At 44.2% G+C, this 26,628-nt stretch overlaps 1 protein-coding gene across 4 annotated transcripts in view; it reads right to left on the minus strand.

The window, feature by feature from the left end:
- Positions 1 to 26,628, minus strand: part of rcan2 (regulator of calcineurin 2) — a 443,020-nt gene that overhangs the window by 70,107 nt on the left and 346,285 nt on the right. For all 4 annotated transcript variants that reach the window (XM_041188422.1, XM_041188423.1, XM_041188424.1 and 1 more), the window contains 2 exons: positions 23,135 to 23,308; positions 11,643 to 11,814 (listed from right to left, as the gene is read on the minus strand). In XM_041188422.1, coding sequence (XP_041044356.1) covers positions 11,643 to 11,814; positions 23,135 to 23,308 — 346 coding nt within the window. The remainder of the gene's footprint in view (positions 1 to 11,642; positions 11,815 to 23,134; positions 23,309 to 26,628) is intronic.

Here is a 26,628-nt window from a genome sequence, read left to right on the forward strand (position 1 = left end):
TCTTCAGAGGGGGAAGGGATTCCCCAACTGTCAGAGTGCGCTCTTTTGCACATGCGCCCGTAAGAGCGCACATCTCCCTGAGACTAAGTGCTGCCTCAGGGAGATCATTAACAGTGTTTCAAACTTCAAAAATAGAATAATAAAAAAATTATTAACATGTCCCCCTCATGAGATGGAACATGTTAATAAATATCACAAAAACTTTATTAAACTGTTTTAAAACAGGCATGAAACTTCATCCTGCCAGTGGATGAGGTTTCATGTTTTTTCAGAAGCCCGCTGGGGTTCCTGGCCTGCCCGCCAGCCTTAAGGTTGGAAGGGCAGGGCCTTTAATTGGCTTAATGATCCTGTCAGTGCCTCAATTGGCCATTGACAGGTTGGCGGGCGGACAGCTGATCGCGCTGTCCGACCGCCTTCCTGAATATTTAAATGGGGCGGGATGACGTCAGGGGTTCCCCGCCCCCAGCTCGCCAATGGAAAAATTCTGCCTAAAGAGAAATATTTCCAAGTTTGCTTATGACATAAAACTGGGCAGGGTTGTGAGTTGTGAAGCAGATGCAAGGAGGCTTCAGGGCGATTTAGCCAAGTTGTGTGTGTGTGGGCAAACGCATGGCAGATGCAATACAACATGGATAAATGTGAAATCATATACTTTGGTGTGAAAAACAGAAAGGCAGAGTATTATCTACTGATATATTGCAAAATGTGGATGTACAAAGGGATCTGGGTGTCCTTGTACATCAGTCAATGAAAGTAAACAGGCAGGTGCAACAAGCAATTAGGAAGGCAAATGGTATGTTGGCTTTCATTGCAAGAGGATTTGAGTTCAGAAGTAGGGATCTGTACTGAGGTCCCTGTGGTGGAGGTTTGCCACACAGGGGCCCTGGCCTGTCCTGAACCTATTTAACAAGGACCACTTTCACCATGGCTATTCCAAGCCTGCCATTCGACAGATGGGGTATGTCACAAGGAACTTGTTAGTGACTTACTTTACTGTGAATGTCATTGTTGATGCCATTGTTGGCCAATAATTTGATGTTTCTGTTATGGTTTGCCCAGCATGAAGGAACCCTCTATAAACTCCTAAATCACCCCAGCAGCAGACTCCTTCAAGCAGTATAAAACCCCTTTAACGACTGGGAGTGTGCAATAGGAGCATGAGGGCTCCATGCAGCTTGTGGGATTGCCATCATCCTCAGCTTCTCCGGCCCTTTGACAGAGGAAGCATATGCGGTACAGGTTCCAATCATGACAGCAGTCCCACGGAGATGTAGGCAGCGCAGTCGCAGGAGGGACCCCTAAGGGGTCCCACATTGAGACCTTAAAATCTGGCCCTAAGTCTCCAGTAGATTTCCCTCCCATTCAACCATGTTACCACTATGTCCCAGGTAATCATGTGGAAAAGAATGGCTCTGAGTTGTCTATGTGGAGAGAGGGAGGGAGAGAGCCTTGTAGCAGCCGCATCTCCATATAGTCTTAGTCTCATATAATCTATCTGCCAAAGGCCTGGGATGATGTTTCTAAGTTTGGGGAGCTTCTGTTCTCACTAATGCAAACATGGGGCACGATTTTACATCCCATGGGCGGGCATGTGGCCGACCTGATCGGGCGTAAAATAGTGCATGATGACATTGGGCAAGCATCCCGACGTTATCGCGCAGGTATTTTGGTTGGCGGGTGCACGCGAGAGTTAGCAGTGCACCTGCCGACAACTAAAAGGCCTATTAAGGCCCTTAATCAATTAATTAAAACTTATTTTTTGCTGCCTGTCCAACCTTACGATTGGCGGGCGAGTGAATCGGCCAAGTGGCCTTTTGATTTTTTAGCAAACCTTATCCATGGGCGGGATGAGATTTCCACAATTAAATAAATAAATATGAATTTTTGGAGAGAATTTTTATTCTGCTGATGTTATTGTGAGTGAGACCCATGTCGGACCTTCTTTTTCAGATTTAAAAAATCTTTATTTTTGATTTTAATATTCTTCAGCTCCCTGAGGCAGCTCCCTGCCTTCAGGGAGCTTTCAGTATGTGCTCCCCTGCGCATGTGTAGACTTTTGCGCTTGCCCTTCTCCCGCCCCCCCCCCAGCTGCGCTGAGTTCCTCTGCGCACGTTTCACACTGGCTGGCCGTTAATTGGTCAGCCAGCGTGAAATTGCGGTTGGGGGCTGATCACGGGCAGCAGACTGTTTCCTGGCCACTCTTGGGCCCGCCCACTGCGCCCACCTGACGACACGAAAATCCTGCCCATGGTGTTGTTATTCTATTCTTCACACTGGCAGGTTACCTCTTGGCAGCAGGAATTCCCAACATTAGACACTCAAGATCAGATACAGCGTGGTTAGATACAGTACTGTACCACAAACTCCAGCAATAGCCTTCACCACCGCCCTAGGAGGTCTTGTGGCTCCACCGGTAGCAGTCTTGCCTCTGAGCCAGAATCCAGTGGGCTCAAATCCCATTCCAGGATTCCAGAATGGTCACAAAAGGAGCATTCATGTTGCTGTTTAGACAGGTTGATAATCAGCCTGCTAACATTTGCCAAACAATTCCTCAAGAGAAAAAGAGAGGACACAATGCCCCACTCACCTTGATCCAGGGGCTCAATCATTCTATTCGGCTCCATTAAAGTATCTGCAGTGGTCACTGATCCCAGTGGTGCTTTTGGTATTAGAAAGTTGCCAGCCTTTGATTGGCCAACAGATCTTGGAAGCAGGGCATTTGCCCCGCACCAGAAAGTGCAGCGGGGAATTGCCCCTGCTGGAACCAGGAACCTGATGACAGCCAGTGGGCAGCCTAATTGGTACTTAAATACAATGGGGCTCCCGGAAATGGCCACAGTGCACTTACCACCGGCCATTCAGCCAATGGGCAGGCCCACCGCCACGACCACTAGATTCTGCCCTGTATGTGTGAGGATGTTAAACAAGCCTCAGTTCCCTAGTGCACCAGTGAGGTTTTTTCCATTTTCCTCCTCTTGTGATTTCTGAGTGGGATTGCCAAATTAAGGAGTGTTTTGTCCTTTGAATCCATATTCACTAGGAACTGAATGAAGCAGCCAAATTCATTTCACGTAGTAGTAGTAGTACCTTTACACCAAACTTATATCCATCAGTTTGTGATTAATCTGAATCCACATGCCAGCAACATGTAGCCCATTATATGACCCAGTTATATATCCTTCCTGCAGCCTAACTGCGCTGCCCAAAAAAACTTCTTAAACTTCATTTTTCATTTTTGTAATGGTATGATCCCCAGCTGAGGTTACCACTGGACAAGCCTGAACACAGGGTGAAACCACTTGATAGATCCTGACTTTTATTTGTTTGTTTAGATGCGTGGAGAGGGGCTACTGAACAGGGCCACCACAGTCACCTAATGAACTTTTAACAAAAGAATAAACATTTATTAAACAAGAAAAGATTAACTATATTACAGTACTCTTTCACCCACAACTATACCTTTATAGATATATATACAGAATTGTAAGGATAACACAAGCTACAAAAGCTATCTTATACTCTAATGTCCACAGTAAGTCCATGTAAACCAATTGGCACCCTGTGGTCAGGCACACCATTCTCTGAAACCACTGACAGATGCCACCCCAGACAGATTCTATGGACCTCTCATCAACTCTCCCCAGGCACTTGTCACATCATGAGCCAACCAGTTTCACTGAACTCTGTCTTCCACACGAGGGTTTCCAATCTCCACTCTCTAAGAACTCGCTTTGGAATCTTTTCCCAAACCAATGCTTTCTCTCAGATGCCTTCTGCAAGGGTTCACCCCCAGGGTTTCAAACTCTCCTTCCAATGTTCCTCTTCCCTGGGTCACCACAAGCATTCAAGCTGTCTTCCACGCACTCTCTCTCACCAACTCAGCTGTCAACAGTACATCACTGTTTCACATGCTCATAGCAAAGAGTTACAGACCTTCAGTTGTCTCTTTGGATCTTCTGACTTCTCACAAGCCTTTAAACCACTTTGACTCGGTTTCCAACAGCTTGGAGCCTTTCTCTGCTCCTTAATCTTAACATCACTGAACAGGACCTTTTACAGGTTCCTGTCTTTCCTTTGACTAGAAAGTCTTCTTGGGACTTTCTCCCATTCTACTCACCTTTTCTTTAGCTTGGGACTGGCTATCTATCCCCTTTGCTCCAGTCTCTCCTGGCAGCTACTTTCAAAACCCACTGAACTCAAACAGTTTCCCAAATCAAACTGCTGTTTCTAGTTTCTTCTGTGTATCTGTGGAAGGGATCTGCCTCTCTGGGCCCCTGTTGCTCGGCAACAACCCAAATTTTCCTACTCTTGTTTGTTTAACTTAGCTGCAACAGTCGTAAAACTCTCATTAGAAATGCAGGCACCTTTTAAAGTGAAACTAAAACTCATTTTGACCTTTTCTTAATACACAGATCAGAAATACAAATCAAACTTAAACATTAAAGCTAAAACTCATTTCTAATACCCTCAAATACAAATATAACTTACTTAAACGATCCCTATTTCCTAACAGTTTTGTTAGCAGAAAGTCGACAGCTGAATCAACTCTTTGAAGACATTAGAGTTTAACCAAGTTTGGCCCCTGTTGACCAGGGCACCCATAGACTGAGCTCTGCTTAGCATGGACAAAAGGTTATGCAGAGCTCTTTGGGTCTGGAAGCCTTCCATTACTCGAAACAGAGACTGTTTTTAAATTGATGCCTGTGGTAAACCTGCACCATACATATAACAAATGACAGCAATTACAAAACCAAAACTTATTTCCATCAAGACTTTAAAGAGCACTTAAACAATGTGGGTTCTATAGCTCAGTGTTGTTTTGCTTGCAGGGTCAAAATTTAGTTAAATCAAATTTCAGAGCTTATCTCCAACTCAACGAAAGGCCAATGTCGATAGCAGGTATCAAAAAGCCCTAGTCTACCATTGCAAAACCATAAAAAATGATCATGGTGTGACCTTTCATTACTGTGAAACTGCAGCACAATTCATTTGAGCCTTGCTAAAATCGATTCCTGCAGAAAAACTATTGGGAACAGTGCTGATCTGACATCAACATCTAAATCTGTTCTTTAACTCACAGACATGCTCCAATGATAACTTTAATTTGCAGGCAGATACCTTTGGTGCAGGATGAATGAGAGGCTGTCTTTATAAGCCTGTAACTGTAACCAGATTTCTTTGTCCTCCTGATTCAGCACTTGAAATTGTAAATGTCACAGCTGCAGAGTCCCTTGAGCTATATTTTCACTTCCCTCTAGCAAAAGGTGATGGCAGTAATATTTAATGCTACACTGTATCCCTATCTCCCTGTTACTTCCTACTAGCCAATCTGATAAAGGGGGGGTTGAGGGTGGAAGAGGGCTGTGAACTCTGCCTGCCCATTTGAGGGTCTTCACACAGTACATAAATGAAAGAGAGGGAAACACAGGCTCCACTGAGATTCCTACCACCTATACTGCAAAAAGGCCACAATAATCTTGTGTTTAGATGTTGATGAGAGGAGCTAAGCCTAAAACGAGAAGAGGAGACTGATTATTTTTCAGGGCACGGCATACTGAGATTCCATCAGGAAAAGTTAACGTTGTAAGGAGGCCAAAAAAATTATTCTACCAGCAATGTTCTAGAATCCTCTTTCCTTTCACTGTGGCAGAACCCTGCATCACGACATATTGCCCCAGAGTGCATGACCCCCTGGCAGAGGCTAAGAACCCTGCCTCCTATATATTAATGCTCCTAAGACTGGAAGCAAGAGGAAATTTTTGAGGTGTGTTGAAGGGCTCATCTGCCTCACTTTCACTATCACAACTGACAAGCAGAAAGTTCAGGCTCTGCTGTAAAATATTAACATGCAGGCATTTAGTGATGGCTACTGTGGGTGGAAGTATGGCCAATGGAATAGAAGTATCTGCAGTGCTCGCAGGTAGATGACTACTAATAGTCATACCAGTTATTCATACTTTAAATTTAAATTTAAATTAATATTATTATTTGAGTCAGAGCTATGTTGGAGTCTTGTTTTGGAAATAAATTAAGTAAACATTTCATAAGATTAGCTATGTAGCACATTTAACAGTTTGGAGACAAAGCTTAATGCTCCATCATTTGGGCATTAGGCATGATGCCAAGCTAAATCCCAGCATTATCAGCAGAAACCAAATCATTTGTTAATTAGCATAGATGCAATAATGCATGACATTTCCTAAGATTATGTTGGTTATGTATTTGTAGCATTATTATCAAGAACTTGTCATCTATTCTACCAAAACTGCTCTCATCCACCTAAAGCCGTGCTTTATACTATGCTGTACGATATATTCCATTTTCAGTTATTATCCTTCCATAGGATTGTGTTTGTTTTGTAATAATATGACAAGTTAAAAGTTTGTATCAGATTATGCTGTTTGAACACTGGCCTGGAGTTTCTGCTCACTTGTGTTGATTTTCTCAGTCTAAGTCACCCAAAATTGGGCCAGAGCAGCACATAAGATCTCAGAATTTTAAACTTAAATATAGTTCAATGCAGCTGAAGTTCCTGCGATCTTTAATGCTAGTTTAAAAATATTGCAGTATAGAAGCTAGTCCCATCCCCTCAAAACGGGCTATGCCCCTGGATGAATTAATCACCATTGGGAGTTTCCTCTAACTGTGCTTGTTTGCAGGCTTTTAAGGAGAGTCTGAAAATTAAGCTTGTTCTTTTGCATGCAAGGAAACTAACAGGGAGGTTTTAAAAGCTTTTCAATATATTTTTTCCATCTAATTTACTAAGAAACTGGCTTGTGCAGCCAATTATAATGAGGAAATGATTCTGCCTATTTTTTAAAACTCATTTTCGGTAATTTAAAATTGGGTTACTCACAATTGGATTGACATTGTGATGAAAATGTTTTTTTTGTTATAAAAAATTTTTTTTTTAAATTATCAATTGGGCATTAGGCATGATGCCAAGCTAAATCCCAGTATTATCAGCAGAAACCAAATCATCTGTTAATTAGCATAGATGCAATAATGCATGACATTTCCTAAGATTATGTTGGTTATATATTTGTAGCATTATTTTCAAGAATTTGTCATCTATTCTACCAAAACTGCTCTCATCCACCTAAAGCCGTGCTTTATCCTATGCTGTATGATATATGTTCAAAAAAAATGATAAATAAACCCATTTTTAGTTGTATTAGTCAAAAAGCCAGAATTACCCCCACTTTAAAAGTTTGAAAGTTACCACTTTTAAATATATCAAGGCATTTTGTCAAAACAACTTTAAAAATGATTATGTTTTAAAATGGCATTCGATTGAGCTGGCTGGTGACAAATTTAGTGTTTGGTGATAGACAAACACTGGTGATATCTAGACGTGTGTGTCTTTGCTTGATGTGATGCGTCAAGTGTGTTAGCATAGTGATTGGTGCTTAATGGCCAGTCTGCTTATCACCTTTAGCTTTCAGCTCTCACCACTGCTAGCAGTACAGCTATTATGAAAAGACAGCTGAGTGCGTAAGCCTTTCATGCCAGTACATAGACTCTTCATTGGCAAGCTTGATGTAGTGCTTGATGTAAACTGGATACCTTGCAGATCCCAGCTAAACTACAGGGGCTCAGAGGAGGCCTGGGCCCCAGATGCATGGCATGCAGGCTCACCAGCATGTGGCCCTGCTGCCCATGAACCAGATCCCTAGCTATGGGTAAAAAGCCCCAATGTCTTGTGGATGTCTCAAGAGAGAAGATGGCTAAGGGAGTAAACCCTGACAGAAAATCTGGAGTGGAGTTCCCTACGCAGTAATCTGTCATCTATCAGGCAGCTTTATGGCAACTCCTACAGCAGAGCTGGTATCAAACTGTTTTATTTTTTCCTTTGGACAATACGAGCAATGTTAAGAGGGCTGTCCTGATGCTTGGGCAACTCAGGGTCTCCATACTATTTGCCCAGGCCTGTGTACCTGAGAGGACACTCCAGCTTTGTGGTTTACATTGGCACAACACGGGAGGCAACAGTTACTGGTTGTAAGCTCTCGCTTGATTGACATAGAGCACAAGTGCCAGGGGTTACTTCCGACGGTGGGAGAGATCATCACGTTTTATTGGATAGCTACTACCTGCTTCAAGCTGGGCAGGCCCAAATCGGTTAGGTGCTGTCAAGCCATTGCCCGCTTGCTTCAGTGGATGCATGGAGCTTAGAGAGACAACGCTCGACAGGTGGATCGATAATCTATGCACAAGATAAGACAAAGGGCGGAATTGTCCCGGATTTTCACAAAGTGCAGTAGCTGGCAGGAAAAAAGTTGTTTTACCCACCAGTTGCATGGTGGGTTTTTGCACCATATCGTCCCATTCCTGCCTTATTAATTAACCAGCCGCAGGAAACATGTCGTCTCACTGGCAGGCGGTCTTCAATTTGTCCACCACGCTGTTACCTCACCGCTTGCTCACACAGGCGGCCATATTTAAACTGCAGCCACACGCACATTTCTCAATGCCTGCAGCCCAGGAGGGCACCAGTAAAGGCATGGCCCCAAAAGCCAAGAAGGGTGCAGCCCCCGATTCACTAACACATCTCTGGGGCACTTTGGGACAAGCCCAGCAACAACCAAAGCAATCCCCTTGAAGACAAAGACAGGGATGATCATCACTGAAACTAGCAAGCAGATGGAAAGGTGGGTGGAGCACTATCTCGAACTCTACATAATGGAGGACATTGTCACTGAAGAAACTCTCAGCGCCATTCCAGACTTTCCTGTCATGGAAGAACTGGACAAAGAGCCCATCATAGTGGAGCTTAACAAGGCCATTGACTATCTTGTCAGCAGTGAAGCCCCAGGAAACAATGGCATTCCACCTGAAATCATCAAATGTGGAAAATCGACACGGCTGCAGCATCTCCATGAACTTTCGTGCCTCTGCTGGAAGAAAAGACTTGTGCCTCATGATATACATGATACCTTGCACAAAAACAAAGAGGACTATAACAATTACCACGGCATCTCCTTGTTAAGTATCATGGGGAAGGTCTTTGTTCAAGTTACTCTGACCAGATTGCACATCCTGGCATCATGCATCAACCCTGAGTCTCAGTGCAGCTTCAAAGGTGGCAGATTGGCAGTTGATATGATTTTCTCACTTTAGCAGTTACAGCAGAAGTGCCACGGACAATGCATACCATTCTCCATTTCCTTCACAGACCTTGCCTAGGCCTTTGATCTTGTCAGCAGCGAGGGACTCTTTAAATTGCTGCAGAGAATAGGCTGCCTGCCTGGGCACCTGGGCATCATTTCTTCTTTCCACATGAACATGCACGGTTCTGTCAGTTACAGTAAAGGAACATTAGATGCTTTTATGTTCAGCAATGCGATAAAGCAGGGCTGCGTCCTGATTCCAACTCTCTTTGGTATATTTTTCTCCATGCTGCTATTATATGTTTTCAGTGGCTCAAATGAGGGCGTCTACCTGCGTGCCAGTGCTGATGGCAAGCTTTTCAACTTGGCAAGACTGTGCACAAAGACCAAAGTACACAATGTCCTTGTCCATGAGTTGCTATTTGCTGATGACATCACATTGGCATCCCATACTGCATCTTACTTGCAGCAGCTTTAGATTGGTCCTCCTGGGCCTGCAAGGAGCTTGGACTGACAACCAGTGTCAGGAAGACCAAAGTTATGGGCCAGGTCGTACAGACTCCACCTTCCATCAACATCGGCAACCTCACTCTGGAGGTCATTGTCGGCTTCACATACCTTGGGTCAACAATTAACAGCAACCTGTCCCTTGATGCCGAAATCAGCACCAGGATTGCCAATGTTGCAGCTTTCATGTCAAAGTTGAGAGGCCGAGTGTGGATCAACAGCAAACTAACTAAAAATACAAAGCTCCGTTTGTACTAGGCTTGTGTTCTCAGCACTCTTCTTTACATTAGTAAGGCAGGGACAACTTATACGAGCTATGAAAAGTGGCTGAACAGCTTCCATCTCCACAGCCTCAGACAAATATTGAGGATTTCCTGGCAGATGACAGAATACCAAAAATGGAAGTACACAAGTGTACAGGGATCCCCAATATATTTGCTCTCTTGAGTCAGTGGCGACTCTGATGGCTGGGTCACGTGCACCAAATGGACGATGGCCGCATCCCCAAAGACATACTGTATGGCGAGCTTGCTATCAGCACAAGACTAACAGGTCACCCATGTCTGTGAAATCTTAAGTTGACCGGGATCACAGTCAATGCACGGGGATTTCTTGCTGCTGACCAGAGAGACTAAAGACAAGGGACTGAATTTTCTGGCTGTCTGGCGCGCGCGATCGATGGGCCTGGGAGCAGACGGGGAATGGACCACCAGCTGCGATCGGCCCCTGACTGTGATGAAATGCTCAATGCTGCTGAGGTGGGGCGGAAAGAGGGCAGGTGCCAATGTAACCAAGGGTGCGGGTGAGCGCTTCTGGTGAGCTCCCTAAAGGCAGACAGCTGCCTCAGGGAGCTGCAGACCTCCACAGATTAAAGGACACAACAAAAATGCTGCAAAATATGTACATGCAGCACAATCAAGCACCTGAAAGCATACCTGATAAAAAAGTACCAGATATCTCTTTTTATTCTATTTCCCCACAGAGACACAGAGATTTCATCCCGCCCTGGATCAAGGTTTGAGCAAAAATATGAAGGCCGCCTGGGAGAATGGCCCATCCACCAACCATAAATGTGGACAGGCCATGTAAAATCACTGTTGATTACATCGTTAATGGGCTTAACAGGATGCTTGCCCGATGTCATCACATACTATTTCACCTCTGTGCAGGTCAGGCGTGCGCCCGCCCGCAGAATTTAAAATTCTGGCCAAGCAGTCAGGAAGGACATGGAAAAAGCAGAGGACAAATGAAATGACCAGATGGCGGAAAAGACAGCCCACTGGAAGTTAAAAATATAGTCAACCTCGGATCAACACCATTCATCTGTGCCAGTTGTGATAATGCCCAGTCCAGAAGTGATATATACCCTGGGCACTGTCCATTGTCTATCAAGATGGACAGATGTCAAAGAGAGAAGAAGATACACAAATTAGTCTGAGCAGAAACTTGAGGGGAAAAAAAAAAACACATTTCAAAAGGGTGCAGCTTTGGGCACAATTTATATACATTTTGCCCAAATCAGAAACTCTCCCTTTTAGAGTTATGAAATTTCTATGTAACCTATCCTGTTTCAGCTAGGTTGCATCTTGTCCTGAACAGCTAGATAGTGTAGGCAAGCATTTATAAAACTAAAGTTAGTAATAAGTGGTCGATATAAACAGTAGTTATAAAATTAAGTAAAATGGGAAAATCCCCAAGGTTCTAGTTTAACAATGTGAAATGCAATATCTAATTAGAAATTATGATCAAACAATTGGTAGACAAGAGCAGGCCATAAGGCAGGTAAAGAAAAACAATTTTTTGTAGATAGCATGACATAGAAGATATGAAATGACCAGCAATGAATGTAAGACACTATTCAGTTAAAAAGATCATTGACCTCAACTTTATTATCTACAAAGTAGACACTTATTCTAATGGCTTGTAAAACAATACATAGTGATCTATGCACTAAGGGTAACTTTGCAAAATGAACCTTCCATAGGCTACTATTTGATAGCAATTATGAAAGATGGAAAAACCTACCAGGTCCCAGTTTTGCCACCGCATAGAGGAGATCATAGTTGATGATTGGTGTGGCATCATCTATTTGTTCCCAACCCACAGGCGGTGATGCTGGAGGGGAGATGAGAAATTGTTTTGCTGGCTGAGGAGGGGCAAGGTGCAGATTATCTCCATCTGGACCTTGATTTTGAACCTGGGAAATAAATTGACATCTGTTTATACCATAATCCACAGTGTATCAGATGACAGCAACTGTTCACTTCCAATGTTTGAGTGGGCTCTTATCAAGCTTGTATTATAAGACTGGCCCTTCTCAGCAAGGAAAATGTAGATAATTACTCTTTATACCTTCCATATTCAATCTCTGTGTTGCTGAAAGACACTATGTTTAGGACTTAAAAAAATCTGGCAAGATTTTATTTCAATATGGTGGCTGATGATGAATTTGAACATTTTTTACAATTTATTTTTACAATTTTGCACCTCTGGAGTAGGTGTTCATCCAGCAGCAGCACATATTGAGAATTTGAACTGGCTCCTCCATCATTTTCCATTCATTAATATTGTAAAGTTACACTTTATTATGTCTTATAATGCTTATTTTGAGGTACAGAGATAAAAAGTTTGTCCAGCGCTATGGCTCGTAAATGATCATATTATACTTGTGCTCAAGATGGAGTTTCAACTTAGGAATACTTCCATGGGATTTTAAACTTATATTCTTGAGGATTATAAAACCACGCTACATGCTTATAATGGTCTCTATTAAAATTACTTTCACAATCCCCTGAGGTAGCTGATTGCAGCTGAAGCAGCAACTGTGGCATGACAATTAGCAACAGTACCCCTGGACTTGGGGGAGGAAAAGGTAGGCTGTGTTTCTGATGCTAACTACTAGTAAGTGAAACTTGTTGGAAAATGGGTGCTTGTGGATACTGGGTAAGGGCAGGATTGGGCTTGACATTGATACCATACACAGTACAGTACTTTGCAGGCACTCACATTCTAGGCTTACACATGAAGTTGGCGAGTTGATCAAGGTATTAGAGAGAGCTGGTGATGTGGAATTGCACAATGACATTATTCAATGTCTTCCAAATTTAAACAAGTTGAATTTTGATGGTAGGAAACTCTGGGAAGAATCTTGTGCTGCTCCCATGAACAGGAAGCAAGGCGGGTGGGAGAACTTAATTGAGCGGGAGACCAAAAACCAGCTTCCCAATGGCAGGGTGAAACAAAGCTATTAAGTTCAGGGAAGTTTGAAGGTGTGCTGAGCTTTCTGACAGCATATGTTGGGAAGCATTTTTGCACACTATGCATGCTTATTAAAAGGCTATCTCGCCACAATTAAGTTCCCCTTCCCAATTAAATTATTGCATAGCGAGCAAAACATGCCTTCAGATTTATCACTGCATATAAGTGACATTCAGCAGGCGAGGTAGTGAACTTTCTGGAGTTGCAGTGAGTCGCTGCCGTTGTTTTTATCCCCTTTTTCAGGAGCGTTGTTCAACATGCAATGATCGGGTGGCGGCAGTCTAAGGGACACAGGGAAGGGAGGCTGGCTGAGGCAGTGAGGAACTCTGGGGAGGCAGGTTGTGAGAGGCAGAATGTCCAGAGCAGGGATGGAGCCAGAGAGGCAGGCAGGATGTCTGAGGCGGGGTCAGAAACAGAGAAGGAGGCCACTATCTGGGTCAGGGAAAGAGCCAGGGAGGGAAGGAGAGAGTGCAGAGACATGGGAGGGAGGGAAGGGAATTGCATGCTACAGGTGGGGGTCCTATGAATGGGTGGGGGATGGTGTTTCTGGGCTGGGATGGTGGGAGAGAAATATTTCTAAAGGGCAGGGTTTGTGCAGTCTGCAGTCCATAGGTCTTGGGGGTTGAACTGAGAGTCCTGGGAAGTGGAGGAACAGTCACAGTGAGAGCGGGAGTCAGATACGGTAGGGTGGCAAGTCTAGGGTCGTGGTCAGGTAGCGGATGGTCTCATTATGGGGGTCACGGAAATGGACCAAATAGTCGGCGTGGATAATGGGAGGGGTCAGAGTAGGCATGGTGACAGGAACATGTGTTGTTTCAGAGGGGAGAGAAGGTTTGTGGAGGGTGATTAGTATAGGCTCAAGGGTAATGGGGGAGGTACATGGGTAGCAGGAGAGAGGAATAGTTATATTGGTAGAGTCAAGGATAGTGGGGAAATTTATTGGGTGACGGGGAAGGTAGAAGGTGTTGGAGAAGGTCTGGCATGTGACATGCAATGTTTTTTAAATGTCTCCATGAAAATACAGTCACTCTGAAAGTGCGATCCTTCAAGGTGGGAGGAGGGTCTTTTCAGGTGAGTGGAGTTAATGGTGAGCACAATTTGTTGACTAAAGGGATACCCTAATAATCATGAGTGAACTGCATGAGGAGCTTGCTAATGGTGTTCTCTCTATGGTGAAGCCCAAGTGGCAACAGGTTTAATGGGCCTCATAACATCGAGATCCCAGCAAGGTCAGGAGCTGCAGTAAAGTCCGCGCTGAAGGGCAACTTAAGTTGACCAAGGCAGAGTGTGTGGTAGAGAACAGTGGGAGGGTGGAGGGGGTTAGTTGGGAGGAATGACAACAATGTGCCGGTTTAGAACCTTGAGGGTCCCAGTGGATGGTCATGGCTAATAATGGGGTGGGTGGTACATCTATGATGGCCAGGCAAGAGTCTCTCAAATGTGTCTCGAGGATGATGGAGGGAAGCCCAACAGTATTTGAGAAATGATGCGGGGACATGGCTTTCATCACCCTGGTCAATGCTGCAGTCTCAAAGCACATGGATGTTTGAACGAGAGAACTCATCTGTGGTCCTCCAGGGTGAGTTTCATCATGGTGGGGTCGGGGGAGGCCAGGGGTACGCTGACTAGATGCATCACTGCAATTTGTTCATAGATCACCTCAGACATGCATGATGCTGGCTCCAGGCTACCCTGCACTTCTACTTGCTATCATCCAGCTGAGGAGGAAGTGGCGAAGGGGGTCTCATGGCCAGGTGCAGTAACAGCCAGAGCATCAAGAGGCACAGGTTCAAGTAGCGCAGGATGCTGACAACTGCTGCATTAGAAGCAGTTCAAAGAAGGTTTACTAGACTAATACCAGGAATGGGTGGGTCGTCTTATGAGGAAAGGCTGGACAGGTTAGGCTTGTACCCATTGGAATTTAAAAGAATATGAGGCGACTTAACTGAAACCTTTTAGATCCTGAGGGGTCTTGTCGGGGTGGATGTGGAGAGGATGTTTCCTTTTTCATCAGGGCGGATGTTCTTTTGTGGGGGAATCTCGACCTAGGGGGCATTGTTTAAAAATAAGGGGTTGCTCATTTAAGACAGAGTTGAGGAGAATTTTTTTCTCTCAGGGGGTAGTGAGTCTTTGGAACTCTCTTCCTTAAAAGGTAGTGTAAGCAGAGTCTTTGAATATTTTTACGATAAAGCTAGATAGATTCTTGCTTAACAAGAGGGTGAAAGGTTATTGGGGGTAGGCAGGAATGTGGTGTTGAGCTTACATTCAGATCAGCCTTGATCTTATTGAATGGTGGAACAGGCTCAAGGGGCCGAGTGGCCTACTCCTGCTCCTAATTCGCATGTTCGTATGTAACCAGGGGCCAGTGCAATGGTGAGTATTGGCTCAAAATCGTATATATTACAGGCAGTACAAATGTGTAAGAGGTAATGCCAGAGGTGTCTTAGGATGTCACGGGATGTGGTTAATCACTTAAGCCAGCTGCTTCATGAAGACTTGCGTCCATGAGGACTGGGAGGCAATCCAATGCTGGTAGCATTAAAAGTAACAGCGGCATTAAACCTCTTCGCTAATGACTCCTTCCAGGGCTCTACTGGGACATATGCAGGATATCCCAGTCTGCCATGCACAAGTGTATCCAGGTGGTGACTGATGCCCTCTTCAGAAAAGCACATGATTTTCTGAAATTCCATATAGACCCCGAGAGCCAGGCAGCCAGAGCAGTGGGATTTGCTGCAAATGCAGGACTCCTAGAGGTGCAAAGGGCCATTGACTGTACACATGTGGTGTTGAGAGCTCCCTGGCATTACCCAGCTGCACTCATTAACAGAAAAGATTTTCACTCTAGGAATGTGCTGCTGGCATGCAATCACAGAGAAGAAATACCAAATCCTTCAGGTTTGTGCGCACTACCCAGGGAGATCTCACGATGCGTACATCCTCACCCACTCACAAATGCCACAAGTCTTTGCTTCACCTCATTGATTGATGGGCTGGCTTGTTGGACACAGGAGTTGTCAGATGCGTTCCAAGGCAGCAACTTTACAAATGATGCCTAAAATTCAATCCTACACATGTCAGGATACTCAGAGGTGCCATTACTGATGATGTGACACAATGATGTGTCCATAGGCCCACATCATCCCAGACTGATCGGGAACAAAGTGAAACACCCTTAAATACACGGGACCATTACAGCAAGTAGCAGCATAATGAAAATACAACATTCGTAAATAAAGTGAAATTAAACATATAGTTTCAAAAATGTTTTATATATACAGTAAACTCTGTGCCACCTTTGTGCCCTTATAATTTCTTAATATTTCTTTTTCTATTACTACACGTAGGTGCAGCGCTGGCTTCCACAGCTGATGTGGAGGCAGTCTGCTGACTGCTATGCCCTGTTGCCTGAGATGACTTGGTGGCCGTCTCCTGGTGGTGCAAGGCGTAGAGGGCTCTGGCCTCCTGACAGTCTCCTGCACAGATGCAGATCACCCTCCTCGGCCTGATCTGCTGGAGGTGTTAGAGTCACTGGCAGAGGGGAGGTGGAGAGGCAGGGCACCCTGGAATATCCTGGGATAACACCCCTGGGGTGCCTTGCTGGCACTCCTCCTCTCCTGTTGGTGCGTGATGGCCTCTTCCTTGAGGAGAAGGGGCACCTGGAGAGAGGTCTAGGTGCCCCATCCCCTTCTCGCTAGCCACTGCTGGAATGCACCCATGGCTAGCGTGATGGAGTGCAGGTCCGCATAGCGCATATCCGGCAGCCACTGGGTGTCCTCCCGGACCTGGGTATTAAAGGCAATTGCCACCCTTTCCATGTAGGCAGTCAAGCAGTGGAACAATGACACCAGACAGACGTGGATGGACTCCTTTGCTCAAGTCTGCACATGGCCTCTGGTTACTCTGCCTGATGTTCCCCTGCCTGTCTCTGCATCTCCAACAGTGCTGTTATGGCCAAACCCAAAGGCTCATCATCTGTATGGGGCTCAGCAGGGGCCTAGTCACCACCAGTCCTCCAAATTTCAGATGCGGCCATGCATCTGTAATGTGTTTACCAGATTGTGACCCCGAGCCTAGTGTAGAATGTGCACCTCCCGAGCTGAATATCTCTGTGCTGGTGGGAGGGTGCAAGGGAATGGCATGATGATGCACCCTCTCAGGGCTCAGCATCATTATTCTTAGAGGTGGTAGTGGAGTTGGGGGTAGGGTCTCTCTGCCTCTTTTTCTTGGTCTTGATTCCTGAACCTGCAGTGGATAACACAAAGAATTAACTCATGGTAACGCACAATCCCTTTGCCCACCTAAGCTTCATGCGTTAATCCTCTATGTGCATTGGTCAGCAGAAGACTGGAGGCATCCTCACTGGACTGTGCGCAGAAGCCAGCCTCTCCACTGGTGCACTCTTGTCCATGGTCCTCCCCTGAACGTTCGGAAGTCTCCTCCTCAGCTTCAGTGAGGAGCCTGAGGTCAGGGACCCCTCCTCTAGTCTTCTCTTGCTCACATCGGGTTGTGAGCTCTTTTCTCCTCCAGTCAAACAGAAGGATTGGGTGTTATCCCAAAGGGTCCAAAACTGTAAATAACCATGCATACTGATGACATGTGATTTCCTGTTGAGAGAGAGACACATATAAGTCACACACACACACACACGCACACACACACATACATCTGCCATCTCTCTGCACTCACACATCTACATTGCTTGCTGTACTTGTGCGTGCCAGCTTGCAGTGAATACTAAATGCCATTTACCCTTGCAGCACCCAGCAGATCATTCATTTTTTTGTGGCACTGCATCCAGGTTCTTCTGTGGACCAACTCGTGCTAACTGATGCTGCCACTTCCATCCAGGCCGTCTTGGTCAGATGGGATGGCCTCCTGTTACCATCCCTGAGAAACAGAGCCCCCCATCTTTCCTGGACTGCCTGGAGGAGAACCTGCAGTGAAGCATCACTGAACTGTGGGACCACTCTTCTACTCTGTCACATGCTGGTATTTGCATTCGATTTCCACTTCTGGAACAACAGCCAGACTGATGCTCCTGGTTCGCAGGAAATGAATGCCTGTCTGGCTGCCCTTTAAATGTGGTGCTCAGACCTTCACCCCAGTGAGGTAATGGCAGGAAATTGGCCATACAGCAATCTCTCCCGATCATCATTGAGAAATCCCCTCCAGCACTGATTCTGCGATTGGGTTTTACATCATGTGGTCTTCTTTTGAACAGTGTGCATTCATCCTGCCCGCCCCCGCCGCAAGATTCATCAGGCTCCTCGTACATGCTATCTATTCCATGATCACTGCGTAATCATGTGAGAAAAGCCATGTCATGAGCGAGTGGCAGTAATATTCACTTCACTCCCACTGCCAGAGTTCTACTCCAGAACGGAAGATTCCACCCTCTATACGAGTATTATGAGAGTATTATTAATAGAATAACAATGACATGTGCTAAGCAATTGGGAATTGGTCATAGCTTGAGCATCATTGAGGTTGTTCACTTGTGGAGTAAAAAGACCATAACATGGATGCAAATAGATTATCTTCCCTTAGGAACACTATCAGATGCATGCTATTGTGCTACTCCCAGGTTTCAATAAATTCTATGTAAATGCCTGATCTAATGAAAACTGTAGTAGCACTGCTAGAACAAAGTGGCAACATGCTTTCAGCACGGAGCTTCATGCTCTATTGGGAATCTGAGCACAATGGTCAAATGCCTAAAGCCTTTTATGACCATTACAGGGTTCAGCAATCTTTATGCTCAATTTTCCAATATAAGCTCCTGGCAAGTAATGTTCCACAACGGGAGCACAAATTCATAAAATCTACCCTGGAGGTTATAATATCCCATTGGCAGTAACATTCCACTGGTGAAATTAATAAATCTAGGAAATTGGCCATACAGCAATCTCTCCCGGTCATCGCTGAGAAAACCCCTCCAGCACTGATTCTGCGATTGGGTTTTACATCCATGTGGTCTTCTTTTGAACAGTGTGCATTCACACTACACTCAGACAAAGATCTCCAGCAAATTTCCCAATCTACAGGTGGAAGACCTAATCAAGGTTATATGCACACATTTAAATGTTGTGTCAGAGATAAGCTCTGTGCAACAGGGAAAAACAAATAGTAATCTTTCTCAGCCTGTTTTTCTGTTTTTCCCTATTTTGTTTTTCATCTTTCATCACTCCTTTTCTAGGATCAGTACAAATTAAAACCAGATGCCACAGCGAGTGGTAGCCAAGGTTCATCCTTCCTCAACCATTGTGCTTCCATTCCTTTCCTGGCTAATGTAGGGATTATCTGCTATATCAGTCAATTTGCTGTCTACAGTTGTACCAAACAAGTGACTAATGCATTGTTAAGCATGGTGAGATTTTGCAACTCTTTCTTCCATTTAATTCTGTGCAAGTATGATACATTTGTACAAAGAAACCACTAAATTTCCAAAATACGGGAAGCCACTCATAACACTTATATGGGCATCTGAGCAGCAGGATTCTCCTATTTTTCTGCCATGAGCACCTGCTCCTCCACACTGAGATGTACATTATGACTCGCCCAATGCTACCTCCTCAAGTCCACTAACTGCATCCTTTGGGGTACATATAGTTGTGCTGGGGCTCGTACATGTTGGCTACTGGTGTGGTATTGGGTGCTTGGACTTGTTCTGACCTACTGGCAGTGGTGACTGGCTGTTCTTCCAGCCTACAATTATAAAAAAGGAACATGTGTTAGAATTCTGGCTCCAAGACACCTTCAAAAAGAATCTGAGTTACAAACTGCTATGTGTGATGGTTTTGTGGTTGTGTAAGAAGGGGCAGTCATAAAGGAAGACATTTGCACTAACCTTTGTTTCCAACTCTCCCTATATTCTCTTTGTTCTTATCGACAAGAATATCCATGGTAGCCTCTTCCAGGGAATTCAACAGCTTGAAGTCTCTGGTTTGATCAGTTCCTTTATACCAGGGGGTGTGATTTTGCAAACTGATGCTCCCTGTGAACATTGTTCAATGTTGGGAGCACTAGATCATGGAAACACTCCAAAACGCCTTCTTGTATTGATAGCAGAGAAGAATTGTTGAGAGTGAAGTCACAGAGAATCCAACTTGAACATGTAATCGCCCTCCAGCAGGAAAATGGGTCAGAGTCATAGGGGAGTCAGACTGACAGGCAGAAGTCCCTCTCCACACCACTTCCAACAGCAAGACCATCCCAAAAGAAAATCGAGGAAATAATGTATACATGTAGAAAAATATTTAGTACTCAAAGACTTAAATCTGTTTGTGGGTGTTTGTATACAGATATGTACATGTTTTTTTATTTCCTTCTTCCATTTAACAACAAAATATCTTCTCTTTTTACATTCTCTCATGCCACATACATTTTCCAATGAACCAGTGGAATATTGATGTGCAATTTACTTCAAGGTTTCTGACACTCTGCCTCTGTAAGGGCACTAGGCATCCTAAGAGGCAGTGTAAGAGAATGTGGTTGACTCACTCCCTGAAACCTCTTCTTTCCTTGTAGCAAGGTGGCCTCTTCCTCTTTGCAATCCCCACCAACTGCAACCTCCTCACCTCACCACACCCTCACTGCCACTCATCCTGCTAATGGTAGTAACTTAAAGTGTGCAGAGTATTGTGAAGTTAATCACTTTCCACTATTAAAACACCAGAGGAGTACTTTTCAGAAATTGTGTTTATGACAGAAGTGCGATTTTGTAAAAATTATTCCGTATTTCACCATAGAACTATACTGGACAAATTAAGAACTTGTGATGTCTGAAAATTTTTAAAATAACAAGATTCTCATCAGCAAACACAGCTAACATCAAGACACAAAAGGTGACAAGTTGTTATGAAAAATCCTCTCACTGAACATTACCTGTGGCACCTGCTTGATGTTCACAGTTTATGGCAACATTTGAACAAGGTATCATCCAGCAATGTCATGTTATTAATTGGAAGAACAATGTGCTAAACTTACACCAACCGTATGGTCCCTACTATTGATATTATTGTTTTGGTTACTTCTTATTAGAAGAATACTCGTATCGTAAAGTTAAAGACCGGATGTGTCACTTAGGAACTGGCACACTTGATTCTTTATATAGTTGAAAATAAAACTGTTAAGGACTGGGTTTTACAGTACATTAACAGATATTTCTTTCAACTTTAGTTTCAAATCCAGTGCAGACAAATGGGAAAAATATTTGGGGCTGAATTTTGCTGTCGGCAAGCAGGGGCCGGGGCCCGCCCACTGACGCGCAAAATGATGCGGGATGACGTCGGGGTGTGGGGGAATCCCCTGCCCCATTTACATTTTCAGGAAGGTGGGGGCACAGCAAAATCAGCTGTGCGCCCACCCACCTATCAATGGCCAATTGAGGCCATTGACAGGATCATTAAAACAAAGGACCTGCCTGTCCAACCTTAAGGTTGGTAGGCAGGCCAGCAGCCCCGGCGGAGAATAGAAAAAACATGAAACCTCATCCACCGACGGGATGAGGTTTCATGTAGGGTTTAAAAAAAGTTTAATAAAGTTTTAGTGAAATTTATTAATATGTCCCATCTTGTGTGACATTGTTGCATGAGGGGGACATGTTAAGGATTTTTTTTTCTCTATTTTTAACCTTTTTAAAAGTGTCAGCGATCTCCCTGAGGCAGCACTTAGCTTTTGGGGAAGTCCCCCCCCCACCCCCCCCGCCCGCACCTGCACAGGAAGCACATAGCGCTTCCCGCTGGGCGTCACACTGGGCGGGCCTTAATTTGCCCGCCCACTTAAAATGGCAGCAGGGCTCGCTTCTCCGGCGGGGATCGGCTCCCCGCCCGACGGAGATTGGGTTGGGCCCACCTACCCGGAAGACAGAAAATTCTGCCCTTGGACTCTGTTGGTCGTAAGAGCTCTAATTGACATGTGTTCGTGTAGACTCAATTACAGCTCACAAAACTATCTTCAGTATTAATTGTAATTTCATGAAAAATTATTCAGTAATTTTATTTTGTTTGGAGGGAGAGGGATAAGTTGTGTTTCAATATGGTTTACAGTAATGGGTTAAAAAGGTGTGTCAAATACTTTTCACCAAGACAGAACCTATTTAATAGTTATCCAAACCTGGCCTGAATAAAAAGGCAGCATTTTTAAACCCTGTTGGTAGACTTTTGTCTTTACTGCCCAGGTATTAAACATGGAAAGGAAGATCTGGCAGCACGTTCACACAACAGTAACAGCGCTCATCTGGTTTTCCTTGCATTGAAATCAATAGAAGAAAAACCTAAGGATCTGTAAGAGGTGAATAAACCATGTTCTAGGTTTCCCTTATTGTGCTCCACCCAGATGGTAAATGTACCTCTGTCACACCACAAATCCTTTAGTTCCATTCAATCGTAATTGCATCATTCTGTGAAAATCAAACTAAGGCTGAGCAATTTAAATCCCGCATTGAAGCTGAAGTTAGTGAGAACTGTTTGCTCTACTAATTGATATAAACTTTCTACTGAAATTCAAATTTGGATTTGAATAGTTCACTGCAGATGTTGGCTGATTAGGACTCAATGGACTAGAAATCCCTCAAAGCCTGGATTTGGGCAACATGTGCTCTAGCTGGGTAGCACAAGTCTGGCCTGATTTTGGGTGTTGGGCCTCATCTGAATAATCTGACCCAGCTGTTGGCACATGTCACGTCTCCACAGTCAGCTCGCCCTTCCACATGAATAAAGTTTGAGTCACCAGCTTTGCCAGCATCGGCCCCAGATAAGTATTGTATGGGGCGTGGGAAGAGGACAGCAGAAAGGGGCTGAATGTAGCTGGGAGAAGCTAGTAGTAGTATTGTTTAAAATATTCAGGTCCGCTTTATCAGTGGCAGGTGGTTCTGAGGCCACATTTACGGCAGGTAAAGCAGGCGTGGGTCTGCACTGTTTCTTAGGACACCAATTGTGCCAGCAGTCCTAAAACATTTGTCAGGTCCTTTATTTGCAAATGTAAGGGGCTATTTTCTTTAGGTGGCTACCAGGAATATCTGAAATATCAATTTTGGGTCAGATGTCTTTCAAGTATCCTAAAGACTTAAGATACTGATCCCCAAAATTTAACCTCGTTGTGCTCATATTATGGGTTTTAAACTATGCAACTGTTCAATTTCTACCTTAATTGCACCAATTAAACACATCTCTTGAATAAACCCCTGTCTTCAGTCTCTTTTCCTAATCTATTAATGATTAATGGTTTACAATCACTCAAAATCCTGAATTCATTACCTGTGCAAAGTAGAGTTTTAGCTTTTTCCCATTGAACTTTGTTTCATGGAGCTCTATCCTGGCACGGGCTGCTACTTTGGGATTGCTGAAGTTAATTCGTACACGTCTGAAACTTTTAAACAGCTGGAATGTGGCATGGTCATCATAGGCCAAGAAAAGCGCCTCAAATTTCTCCTGCATTTAACAAACATAAAGAAAACAAACTTAAAATCTTGACTTCTATCACAATTTTAATCCAAATATTTCAACTTTTAAACAATGCCCTTTGAAAATATCAAAATTTGCATTCAGCAAAATTGTACAAGTACAAATTCACATGAGTGATGAGGTTCATATTCTTTAGGACCTTGTAAATCAATACAAAATATAAGTAATACTATGAAATTGTTTACATATTCAGAACAGTTTGGAGTCTTTTCCTTGCAATTGAAAGAATATTGGAGACCCAGGCAGACACAGGCAATGACCTCTTGAGTTTGACAGTGTTTGAAGGGAAAAGCAATTCTGATACGGATAATTGCAGCAAGCCATTAAAACCAAAGCATAACTTTTCACTTTCACTACCTGAGTGGTAATAGATTGGAATAGGTCACCTGCCTGCTCATGGCAGAATCCAAAAATGTTTCATTCCACTGCCAGATTAACACCTAAGCAGTGAAACTTTACCCCTTAGTGTCAATGGTGAATGTAAAGTAAAATAAAAATAGAAAATGCTGGAAATACACAGCAGTTCTGGCAGCATTCATGGAGAGAGAAACAGAGTTAATAGCCAGAATCTTTCCCTCATTGGGCAAGCTCAGTGGGAGGGGGGTGGACAGTTGAGAGGCCGACCACTGCCTGCAATCGGCTCTGCTCCGCGATTTCATGTGGGTGGGCCAATTAAGGCTGGCCCTGCATGAATCACGAGCGACAGAGCTCAGTGCTACCTATGTGGGCAGGGGGAGGAGGGAGAGCCGGCCTAGCGTGCTATTCGTGCATGCGTGCAAAGGAGCACTTCAATTTGTCTGAGGCATGGAGCTGTCTCAGGGAGATTGAAGCACTTTTTTAAAAAATCAGTGAAGACAGTAAAAATTTTTAAAAGCATGTCCCCTCATGGGCCAGCATTTTCTGTTCAGCATGCGGGGATGTGTCCCAACGTCACCATGTGTCATTCCAATCTTTAATTCGACGGGTGCGCACCGGAGTCGGCTGCATGCCTGCCGAACTGTCAAAAGCCTGTTAAGGCCATTGATAAACTAATTAAAGTAATTATCAGAGCTGCCCGTCCAATCTTAAGGGTGGCGGGCAGGCAAAGAGCTCAGGCAGCCTTTGCATTTTTCATGAAACCTCATCCACAGGCGGGATGAGGTTTCATGAAGGGTTTATTAATTAAATAAATTTTTTAATGAAAATTCATAAACATGTCCCAGCTCATGTGACATTGCCACATGAAGGGGACATGTCTGAATAATTTTATTTTTTCCATCTTTAAAACTGCACTTAATCTCCCTGAGGCAGCTCCGTGCACTGAGCTAATTTTAATGAGCTTGTTAATGGCCTTAATAGGCCTTTTAATTATCGGCCGGCGCGCAGCCGACTTCGGCACGCGCCCACCAAACGAAATATCGCGCGAGTGCATGATAATGTCAGGACACATGCCTGACATCATCACGTGTCATATTACATTCGGGCGTGCCAGGCACACACCCGCACGCCGAATGTAAAGTTCTGGCCAATGTTTCAGGCTGACAACCTGTTGTCAGAACCAACCTGAAACATTGAGCTGGATTTTATGTTCCCAAATTGGGCACACTGCCCTTCCACGCTGATGAAAAATTTGGCATGATATCGGGTTAGCAGCCTGATATCAAGGCTTTCAGGCACCAAAGATGGCAGCCCACTAGCCATTTTGAAATCATTAATTAACAAGCTCTTAAGCTTGTTAACAACTCAATCCTCCGCAATTTTTTGTTACCTGCTATGTTTTTCAGGCATCGGACGTAAAAAAGTTTGGGAGTCTTTTATGCTGGTTAAAACAAGGGCAGTAGAAAAGGCTTGCCACTAGGACCATTACTGAACATACCAGCAGGTTCTGCTGGAGAAGGTGGCAGCATCTGAATGATTTTTAATGACGGTTTAAAATCTTTTTCCTTCAATGAATAATAAAGACTGATTCTGAGAGCAGGGGACTGTGGTAATCTGATGTGTAATATACCTTTAAGAAGAATGTTATAGTAGATCACATGATCTTATTATCCAATGACAGAGCAGCGCGGGCTACCTTTGTCGTCTGTAGTCAGTAGTCAGTAGTGATTAGTCTAGAGTAAGAATTTGTAATGTTAGTTTTAAGTGCACAAGTGTAGCTGCTGAGTTCCTTTGTAAATAAATAGAATGTGTTCTACCTAAGAAGTGTCTACTGATCTGTTATCTCTATGGTACTAATTCAGTCATCCCGAAACAAGTGTGCAACCCAGATCCATTAGTCCAACTAAACTAGTGACCGAGGATTGAACTGAGACTTTATAATTCTAGTCTTGATCATGACATTACCCCTCTGCCACATGGCTTGCTGGTCTACAGTGCCGATTCTCAGAACCCACAAGTTATTTATTCACACCAAGTTGTGATTCATATTCCTCTGTGAATGTAGTTGAAATAAAAATTCATCGCTGTATTATTTATATTACTTCCAAATCACAATATTGTCGCATCTAAAAACAGGCATGAGAAACTTGTCCTGATAATAACTGCAAGAGTTTGTGGTCAGGAAGCAAGCTTCTTATGCACATATAATTGGCTTCTTTTCTGCTGAACGGCCACTAACTGACCATCCCACACATGATTAGACAGAGATGGTCGGGGCAGGGGCAAGCGGACCCCTCATCTTTCATTCCGCCTCCCTCACCCCACCGAGGAACATAAAATCCAGCTCCTTAATTCTGTGTCTCTCTTCACAGAGGGTGCCAGTCCTACTGAACATTTCAAGTACTTTCTGGGAAGGATTTTCGGGTCGTCAGGCGGGCATGGCAGGCGGGCCCAGGAGCAGTGGGGAAAGGGTCCGCTACCCTTGATGGGCCCTCGGCCGCGATTCCACGCTGGCTGGCCAATTAACAGCCAGTTAGCGTGAAAGGCCACTGAGAAGCTCAGTGCTGCTAGGGTGGGGGCAGGAGGAGTGCAAGTGTAAAGTTTGCACATGCGCAGGGGGAGCACACACTGAAAGCTCCAGGGAGCTGAACAATTTTAAAATCAAAAATAAACATTTTTAAAACCTGAAAAAAATGTCCCGACTTGGGACTCACACAATAACATCAACAGAATAAAAACTCTGCCCAAAAATTTATATTTATTTTTTATTTAATTGTGGAAACTCATCCCACCCGTGGATGAGGTTTGCTAAAAAATCAAAAGGCCGCCTGGCCGATTTGCCAATTACACACAAGCATTTTCTAGAAGTAGCCACCAGATAGCGAAGAACTTAAGCAAATCTGACTATTTTTTCTTTTCTTTAACGTGCG

The sequence above is a fragment of the Carcharodon carcharias genome, chromosome 5, assembly GCF_017639515.1.
Source record: "Carcharodon carcharias isolate sCarCar2 chromosome 5, sCarCar2.pri, whole genome shotgun sequence".
NCBI classification, from domain to species: domain Eukaryota; kingdom Metazoa; phylum Chordata; class Chondrichthyes; order Lamniformes; family Lamnidae; genus Carcharodon; species Carcharodon carcharias.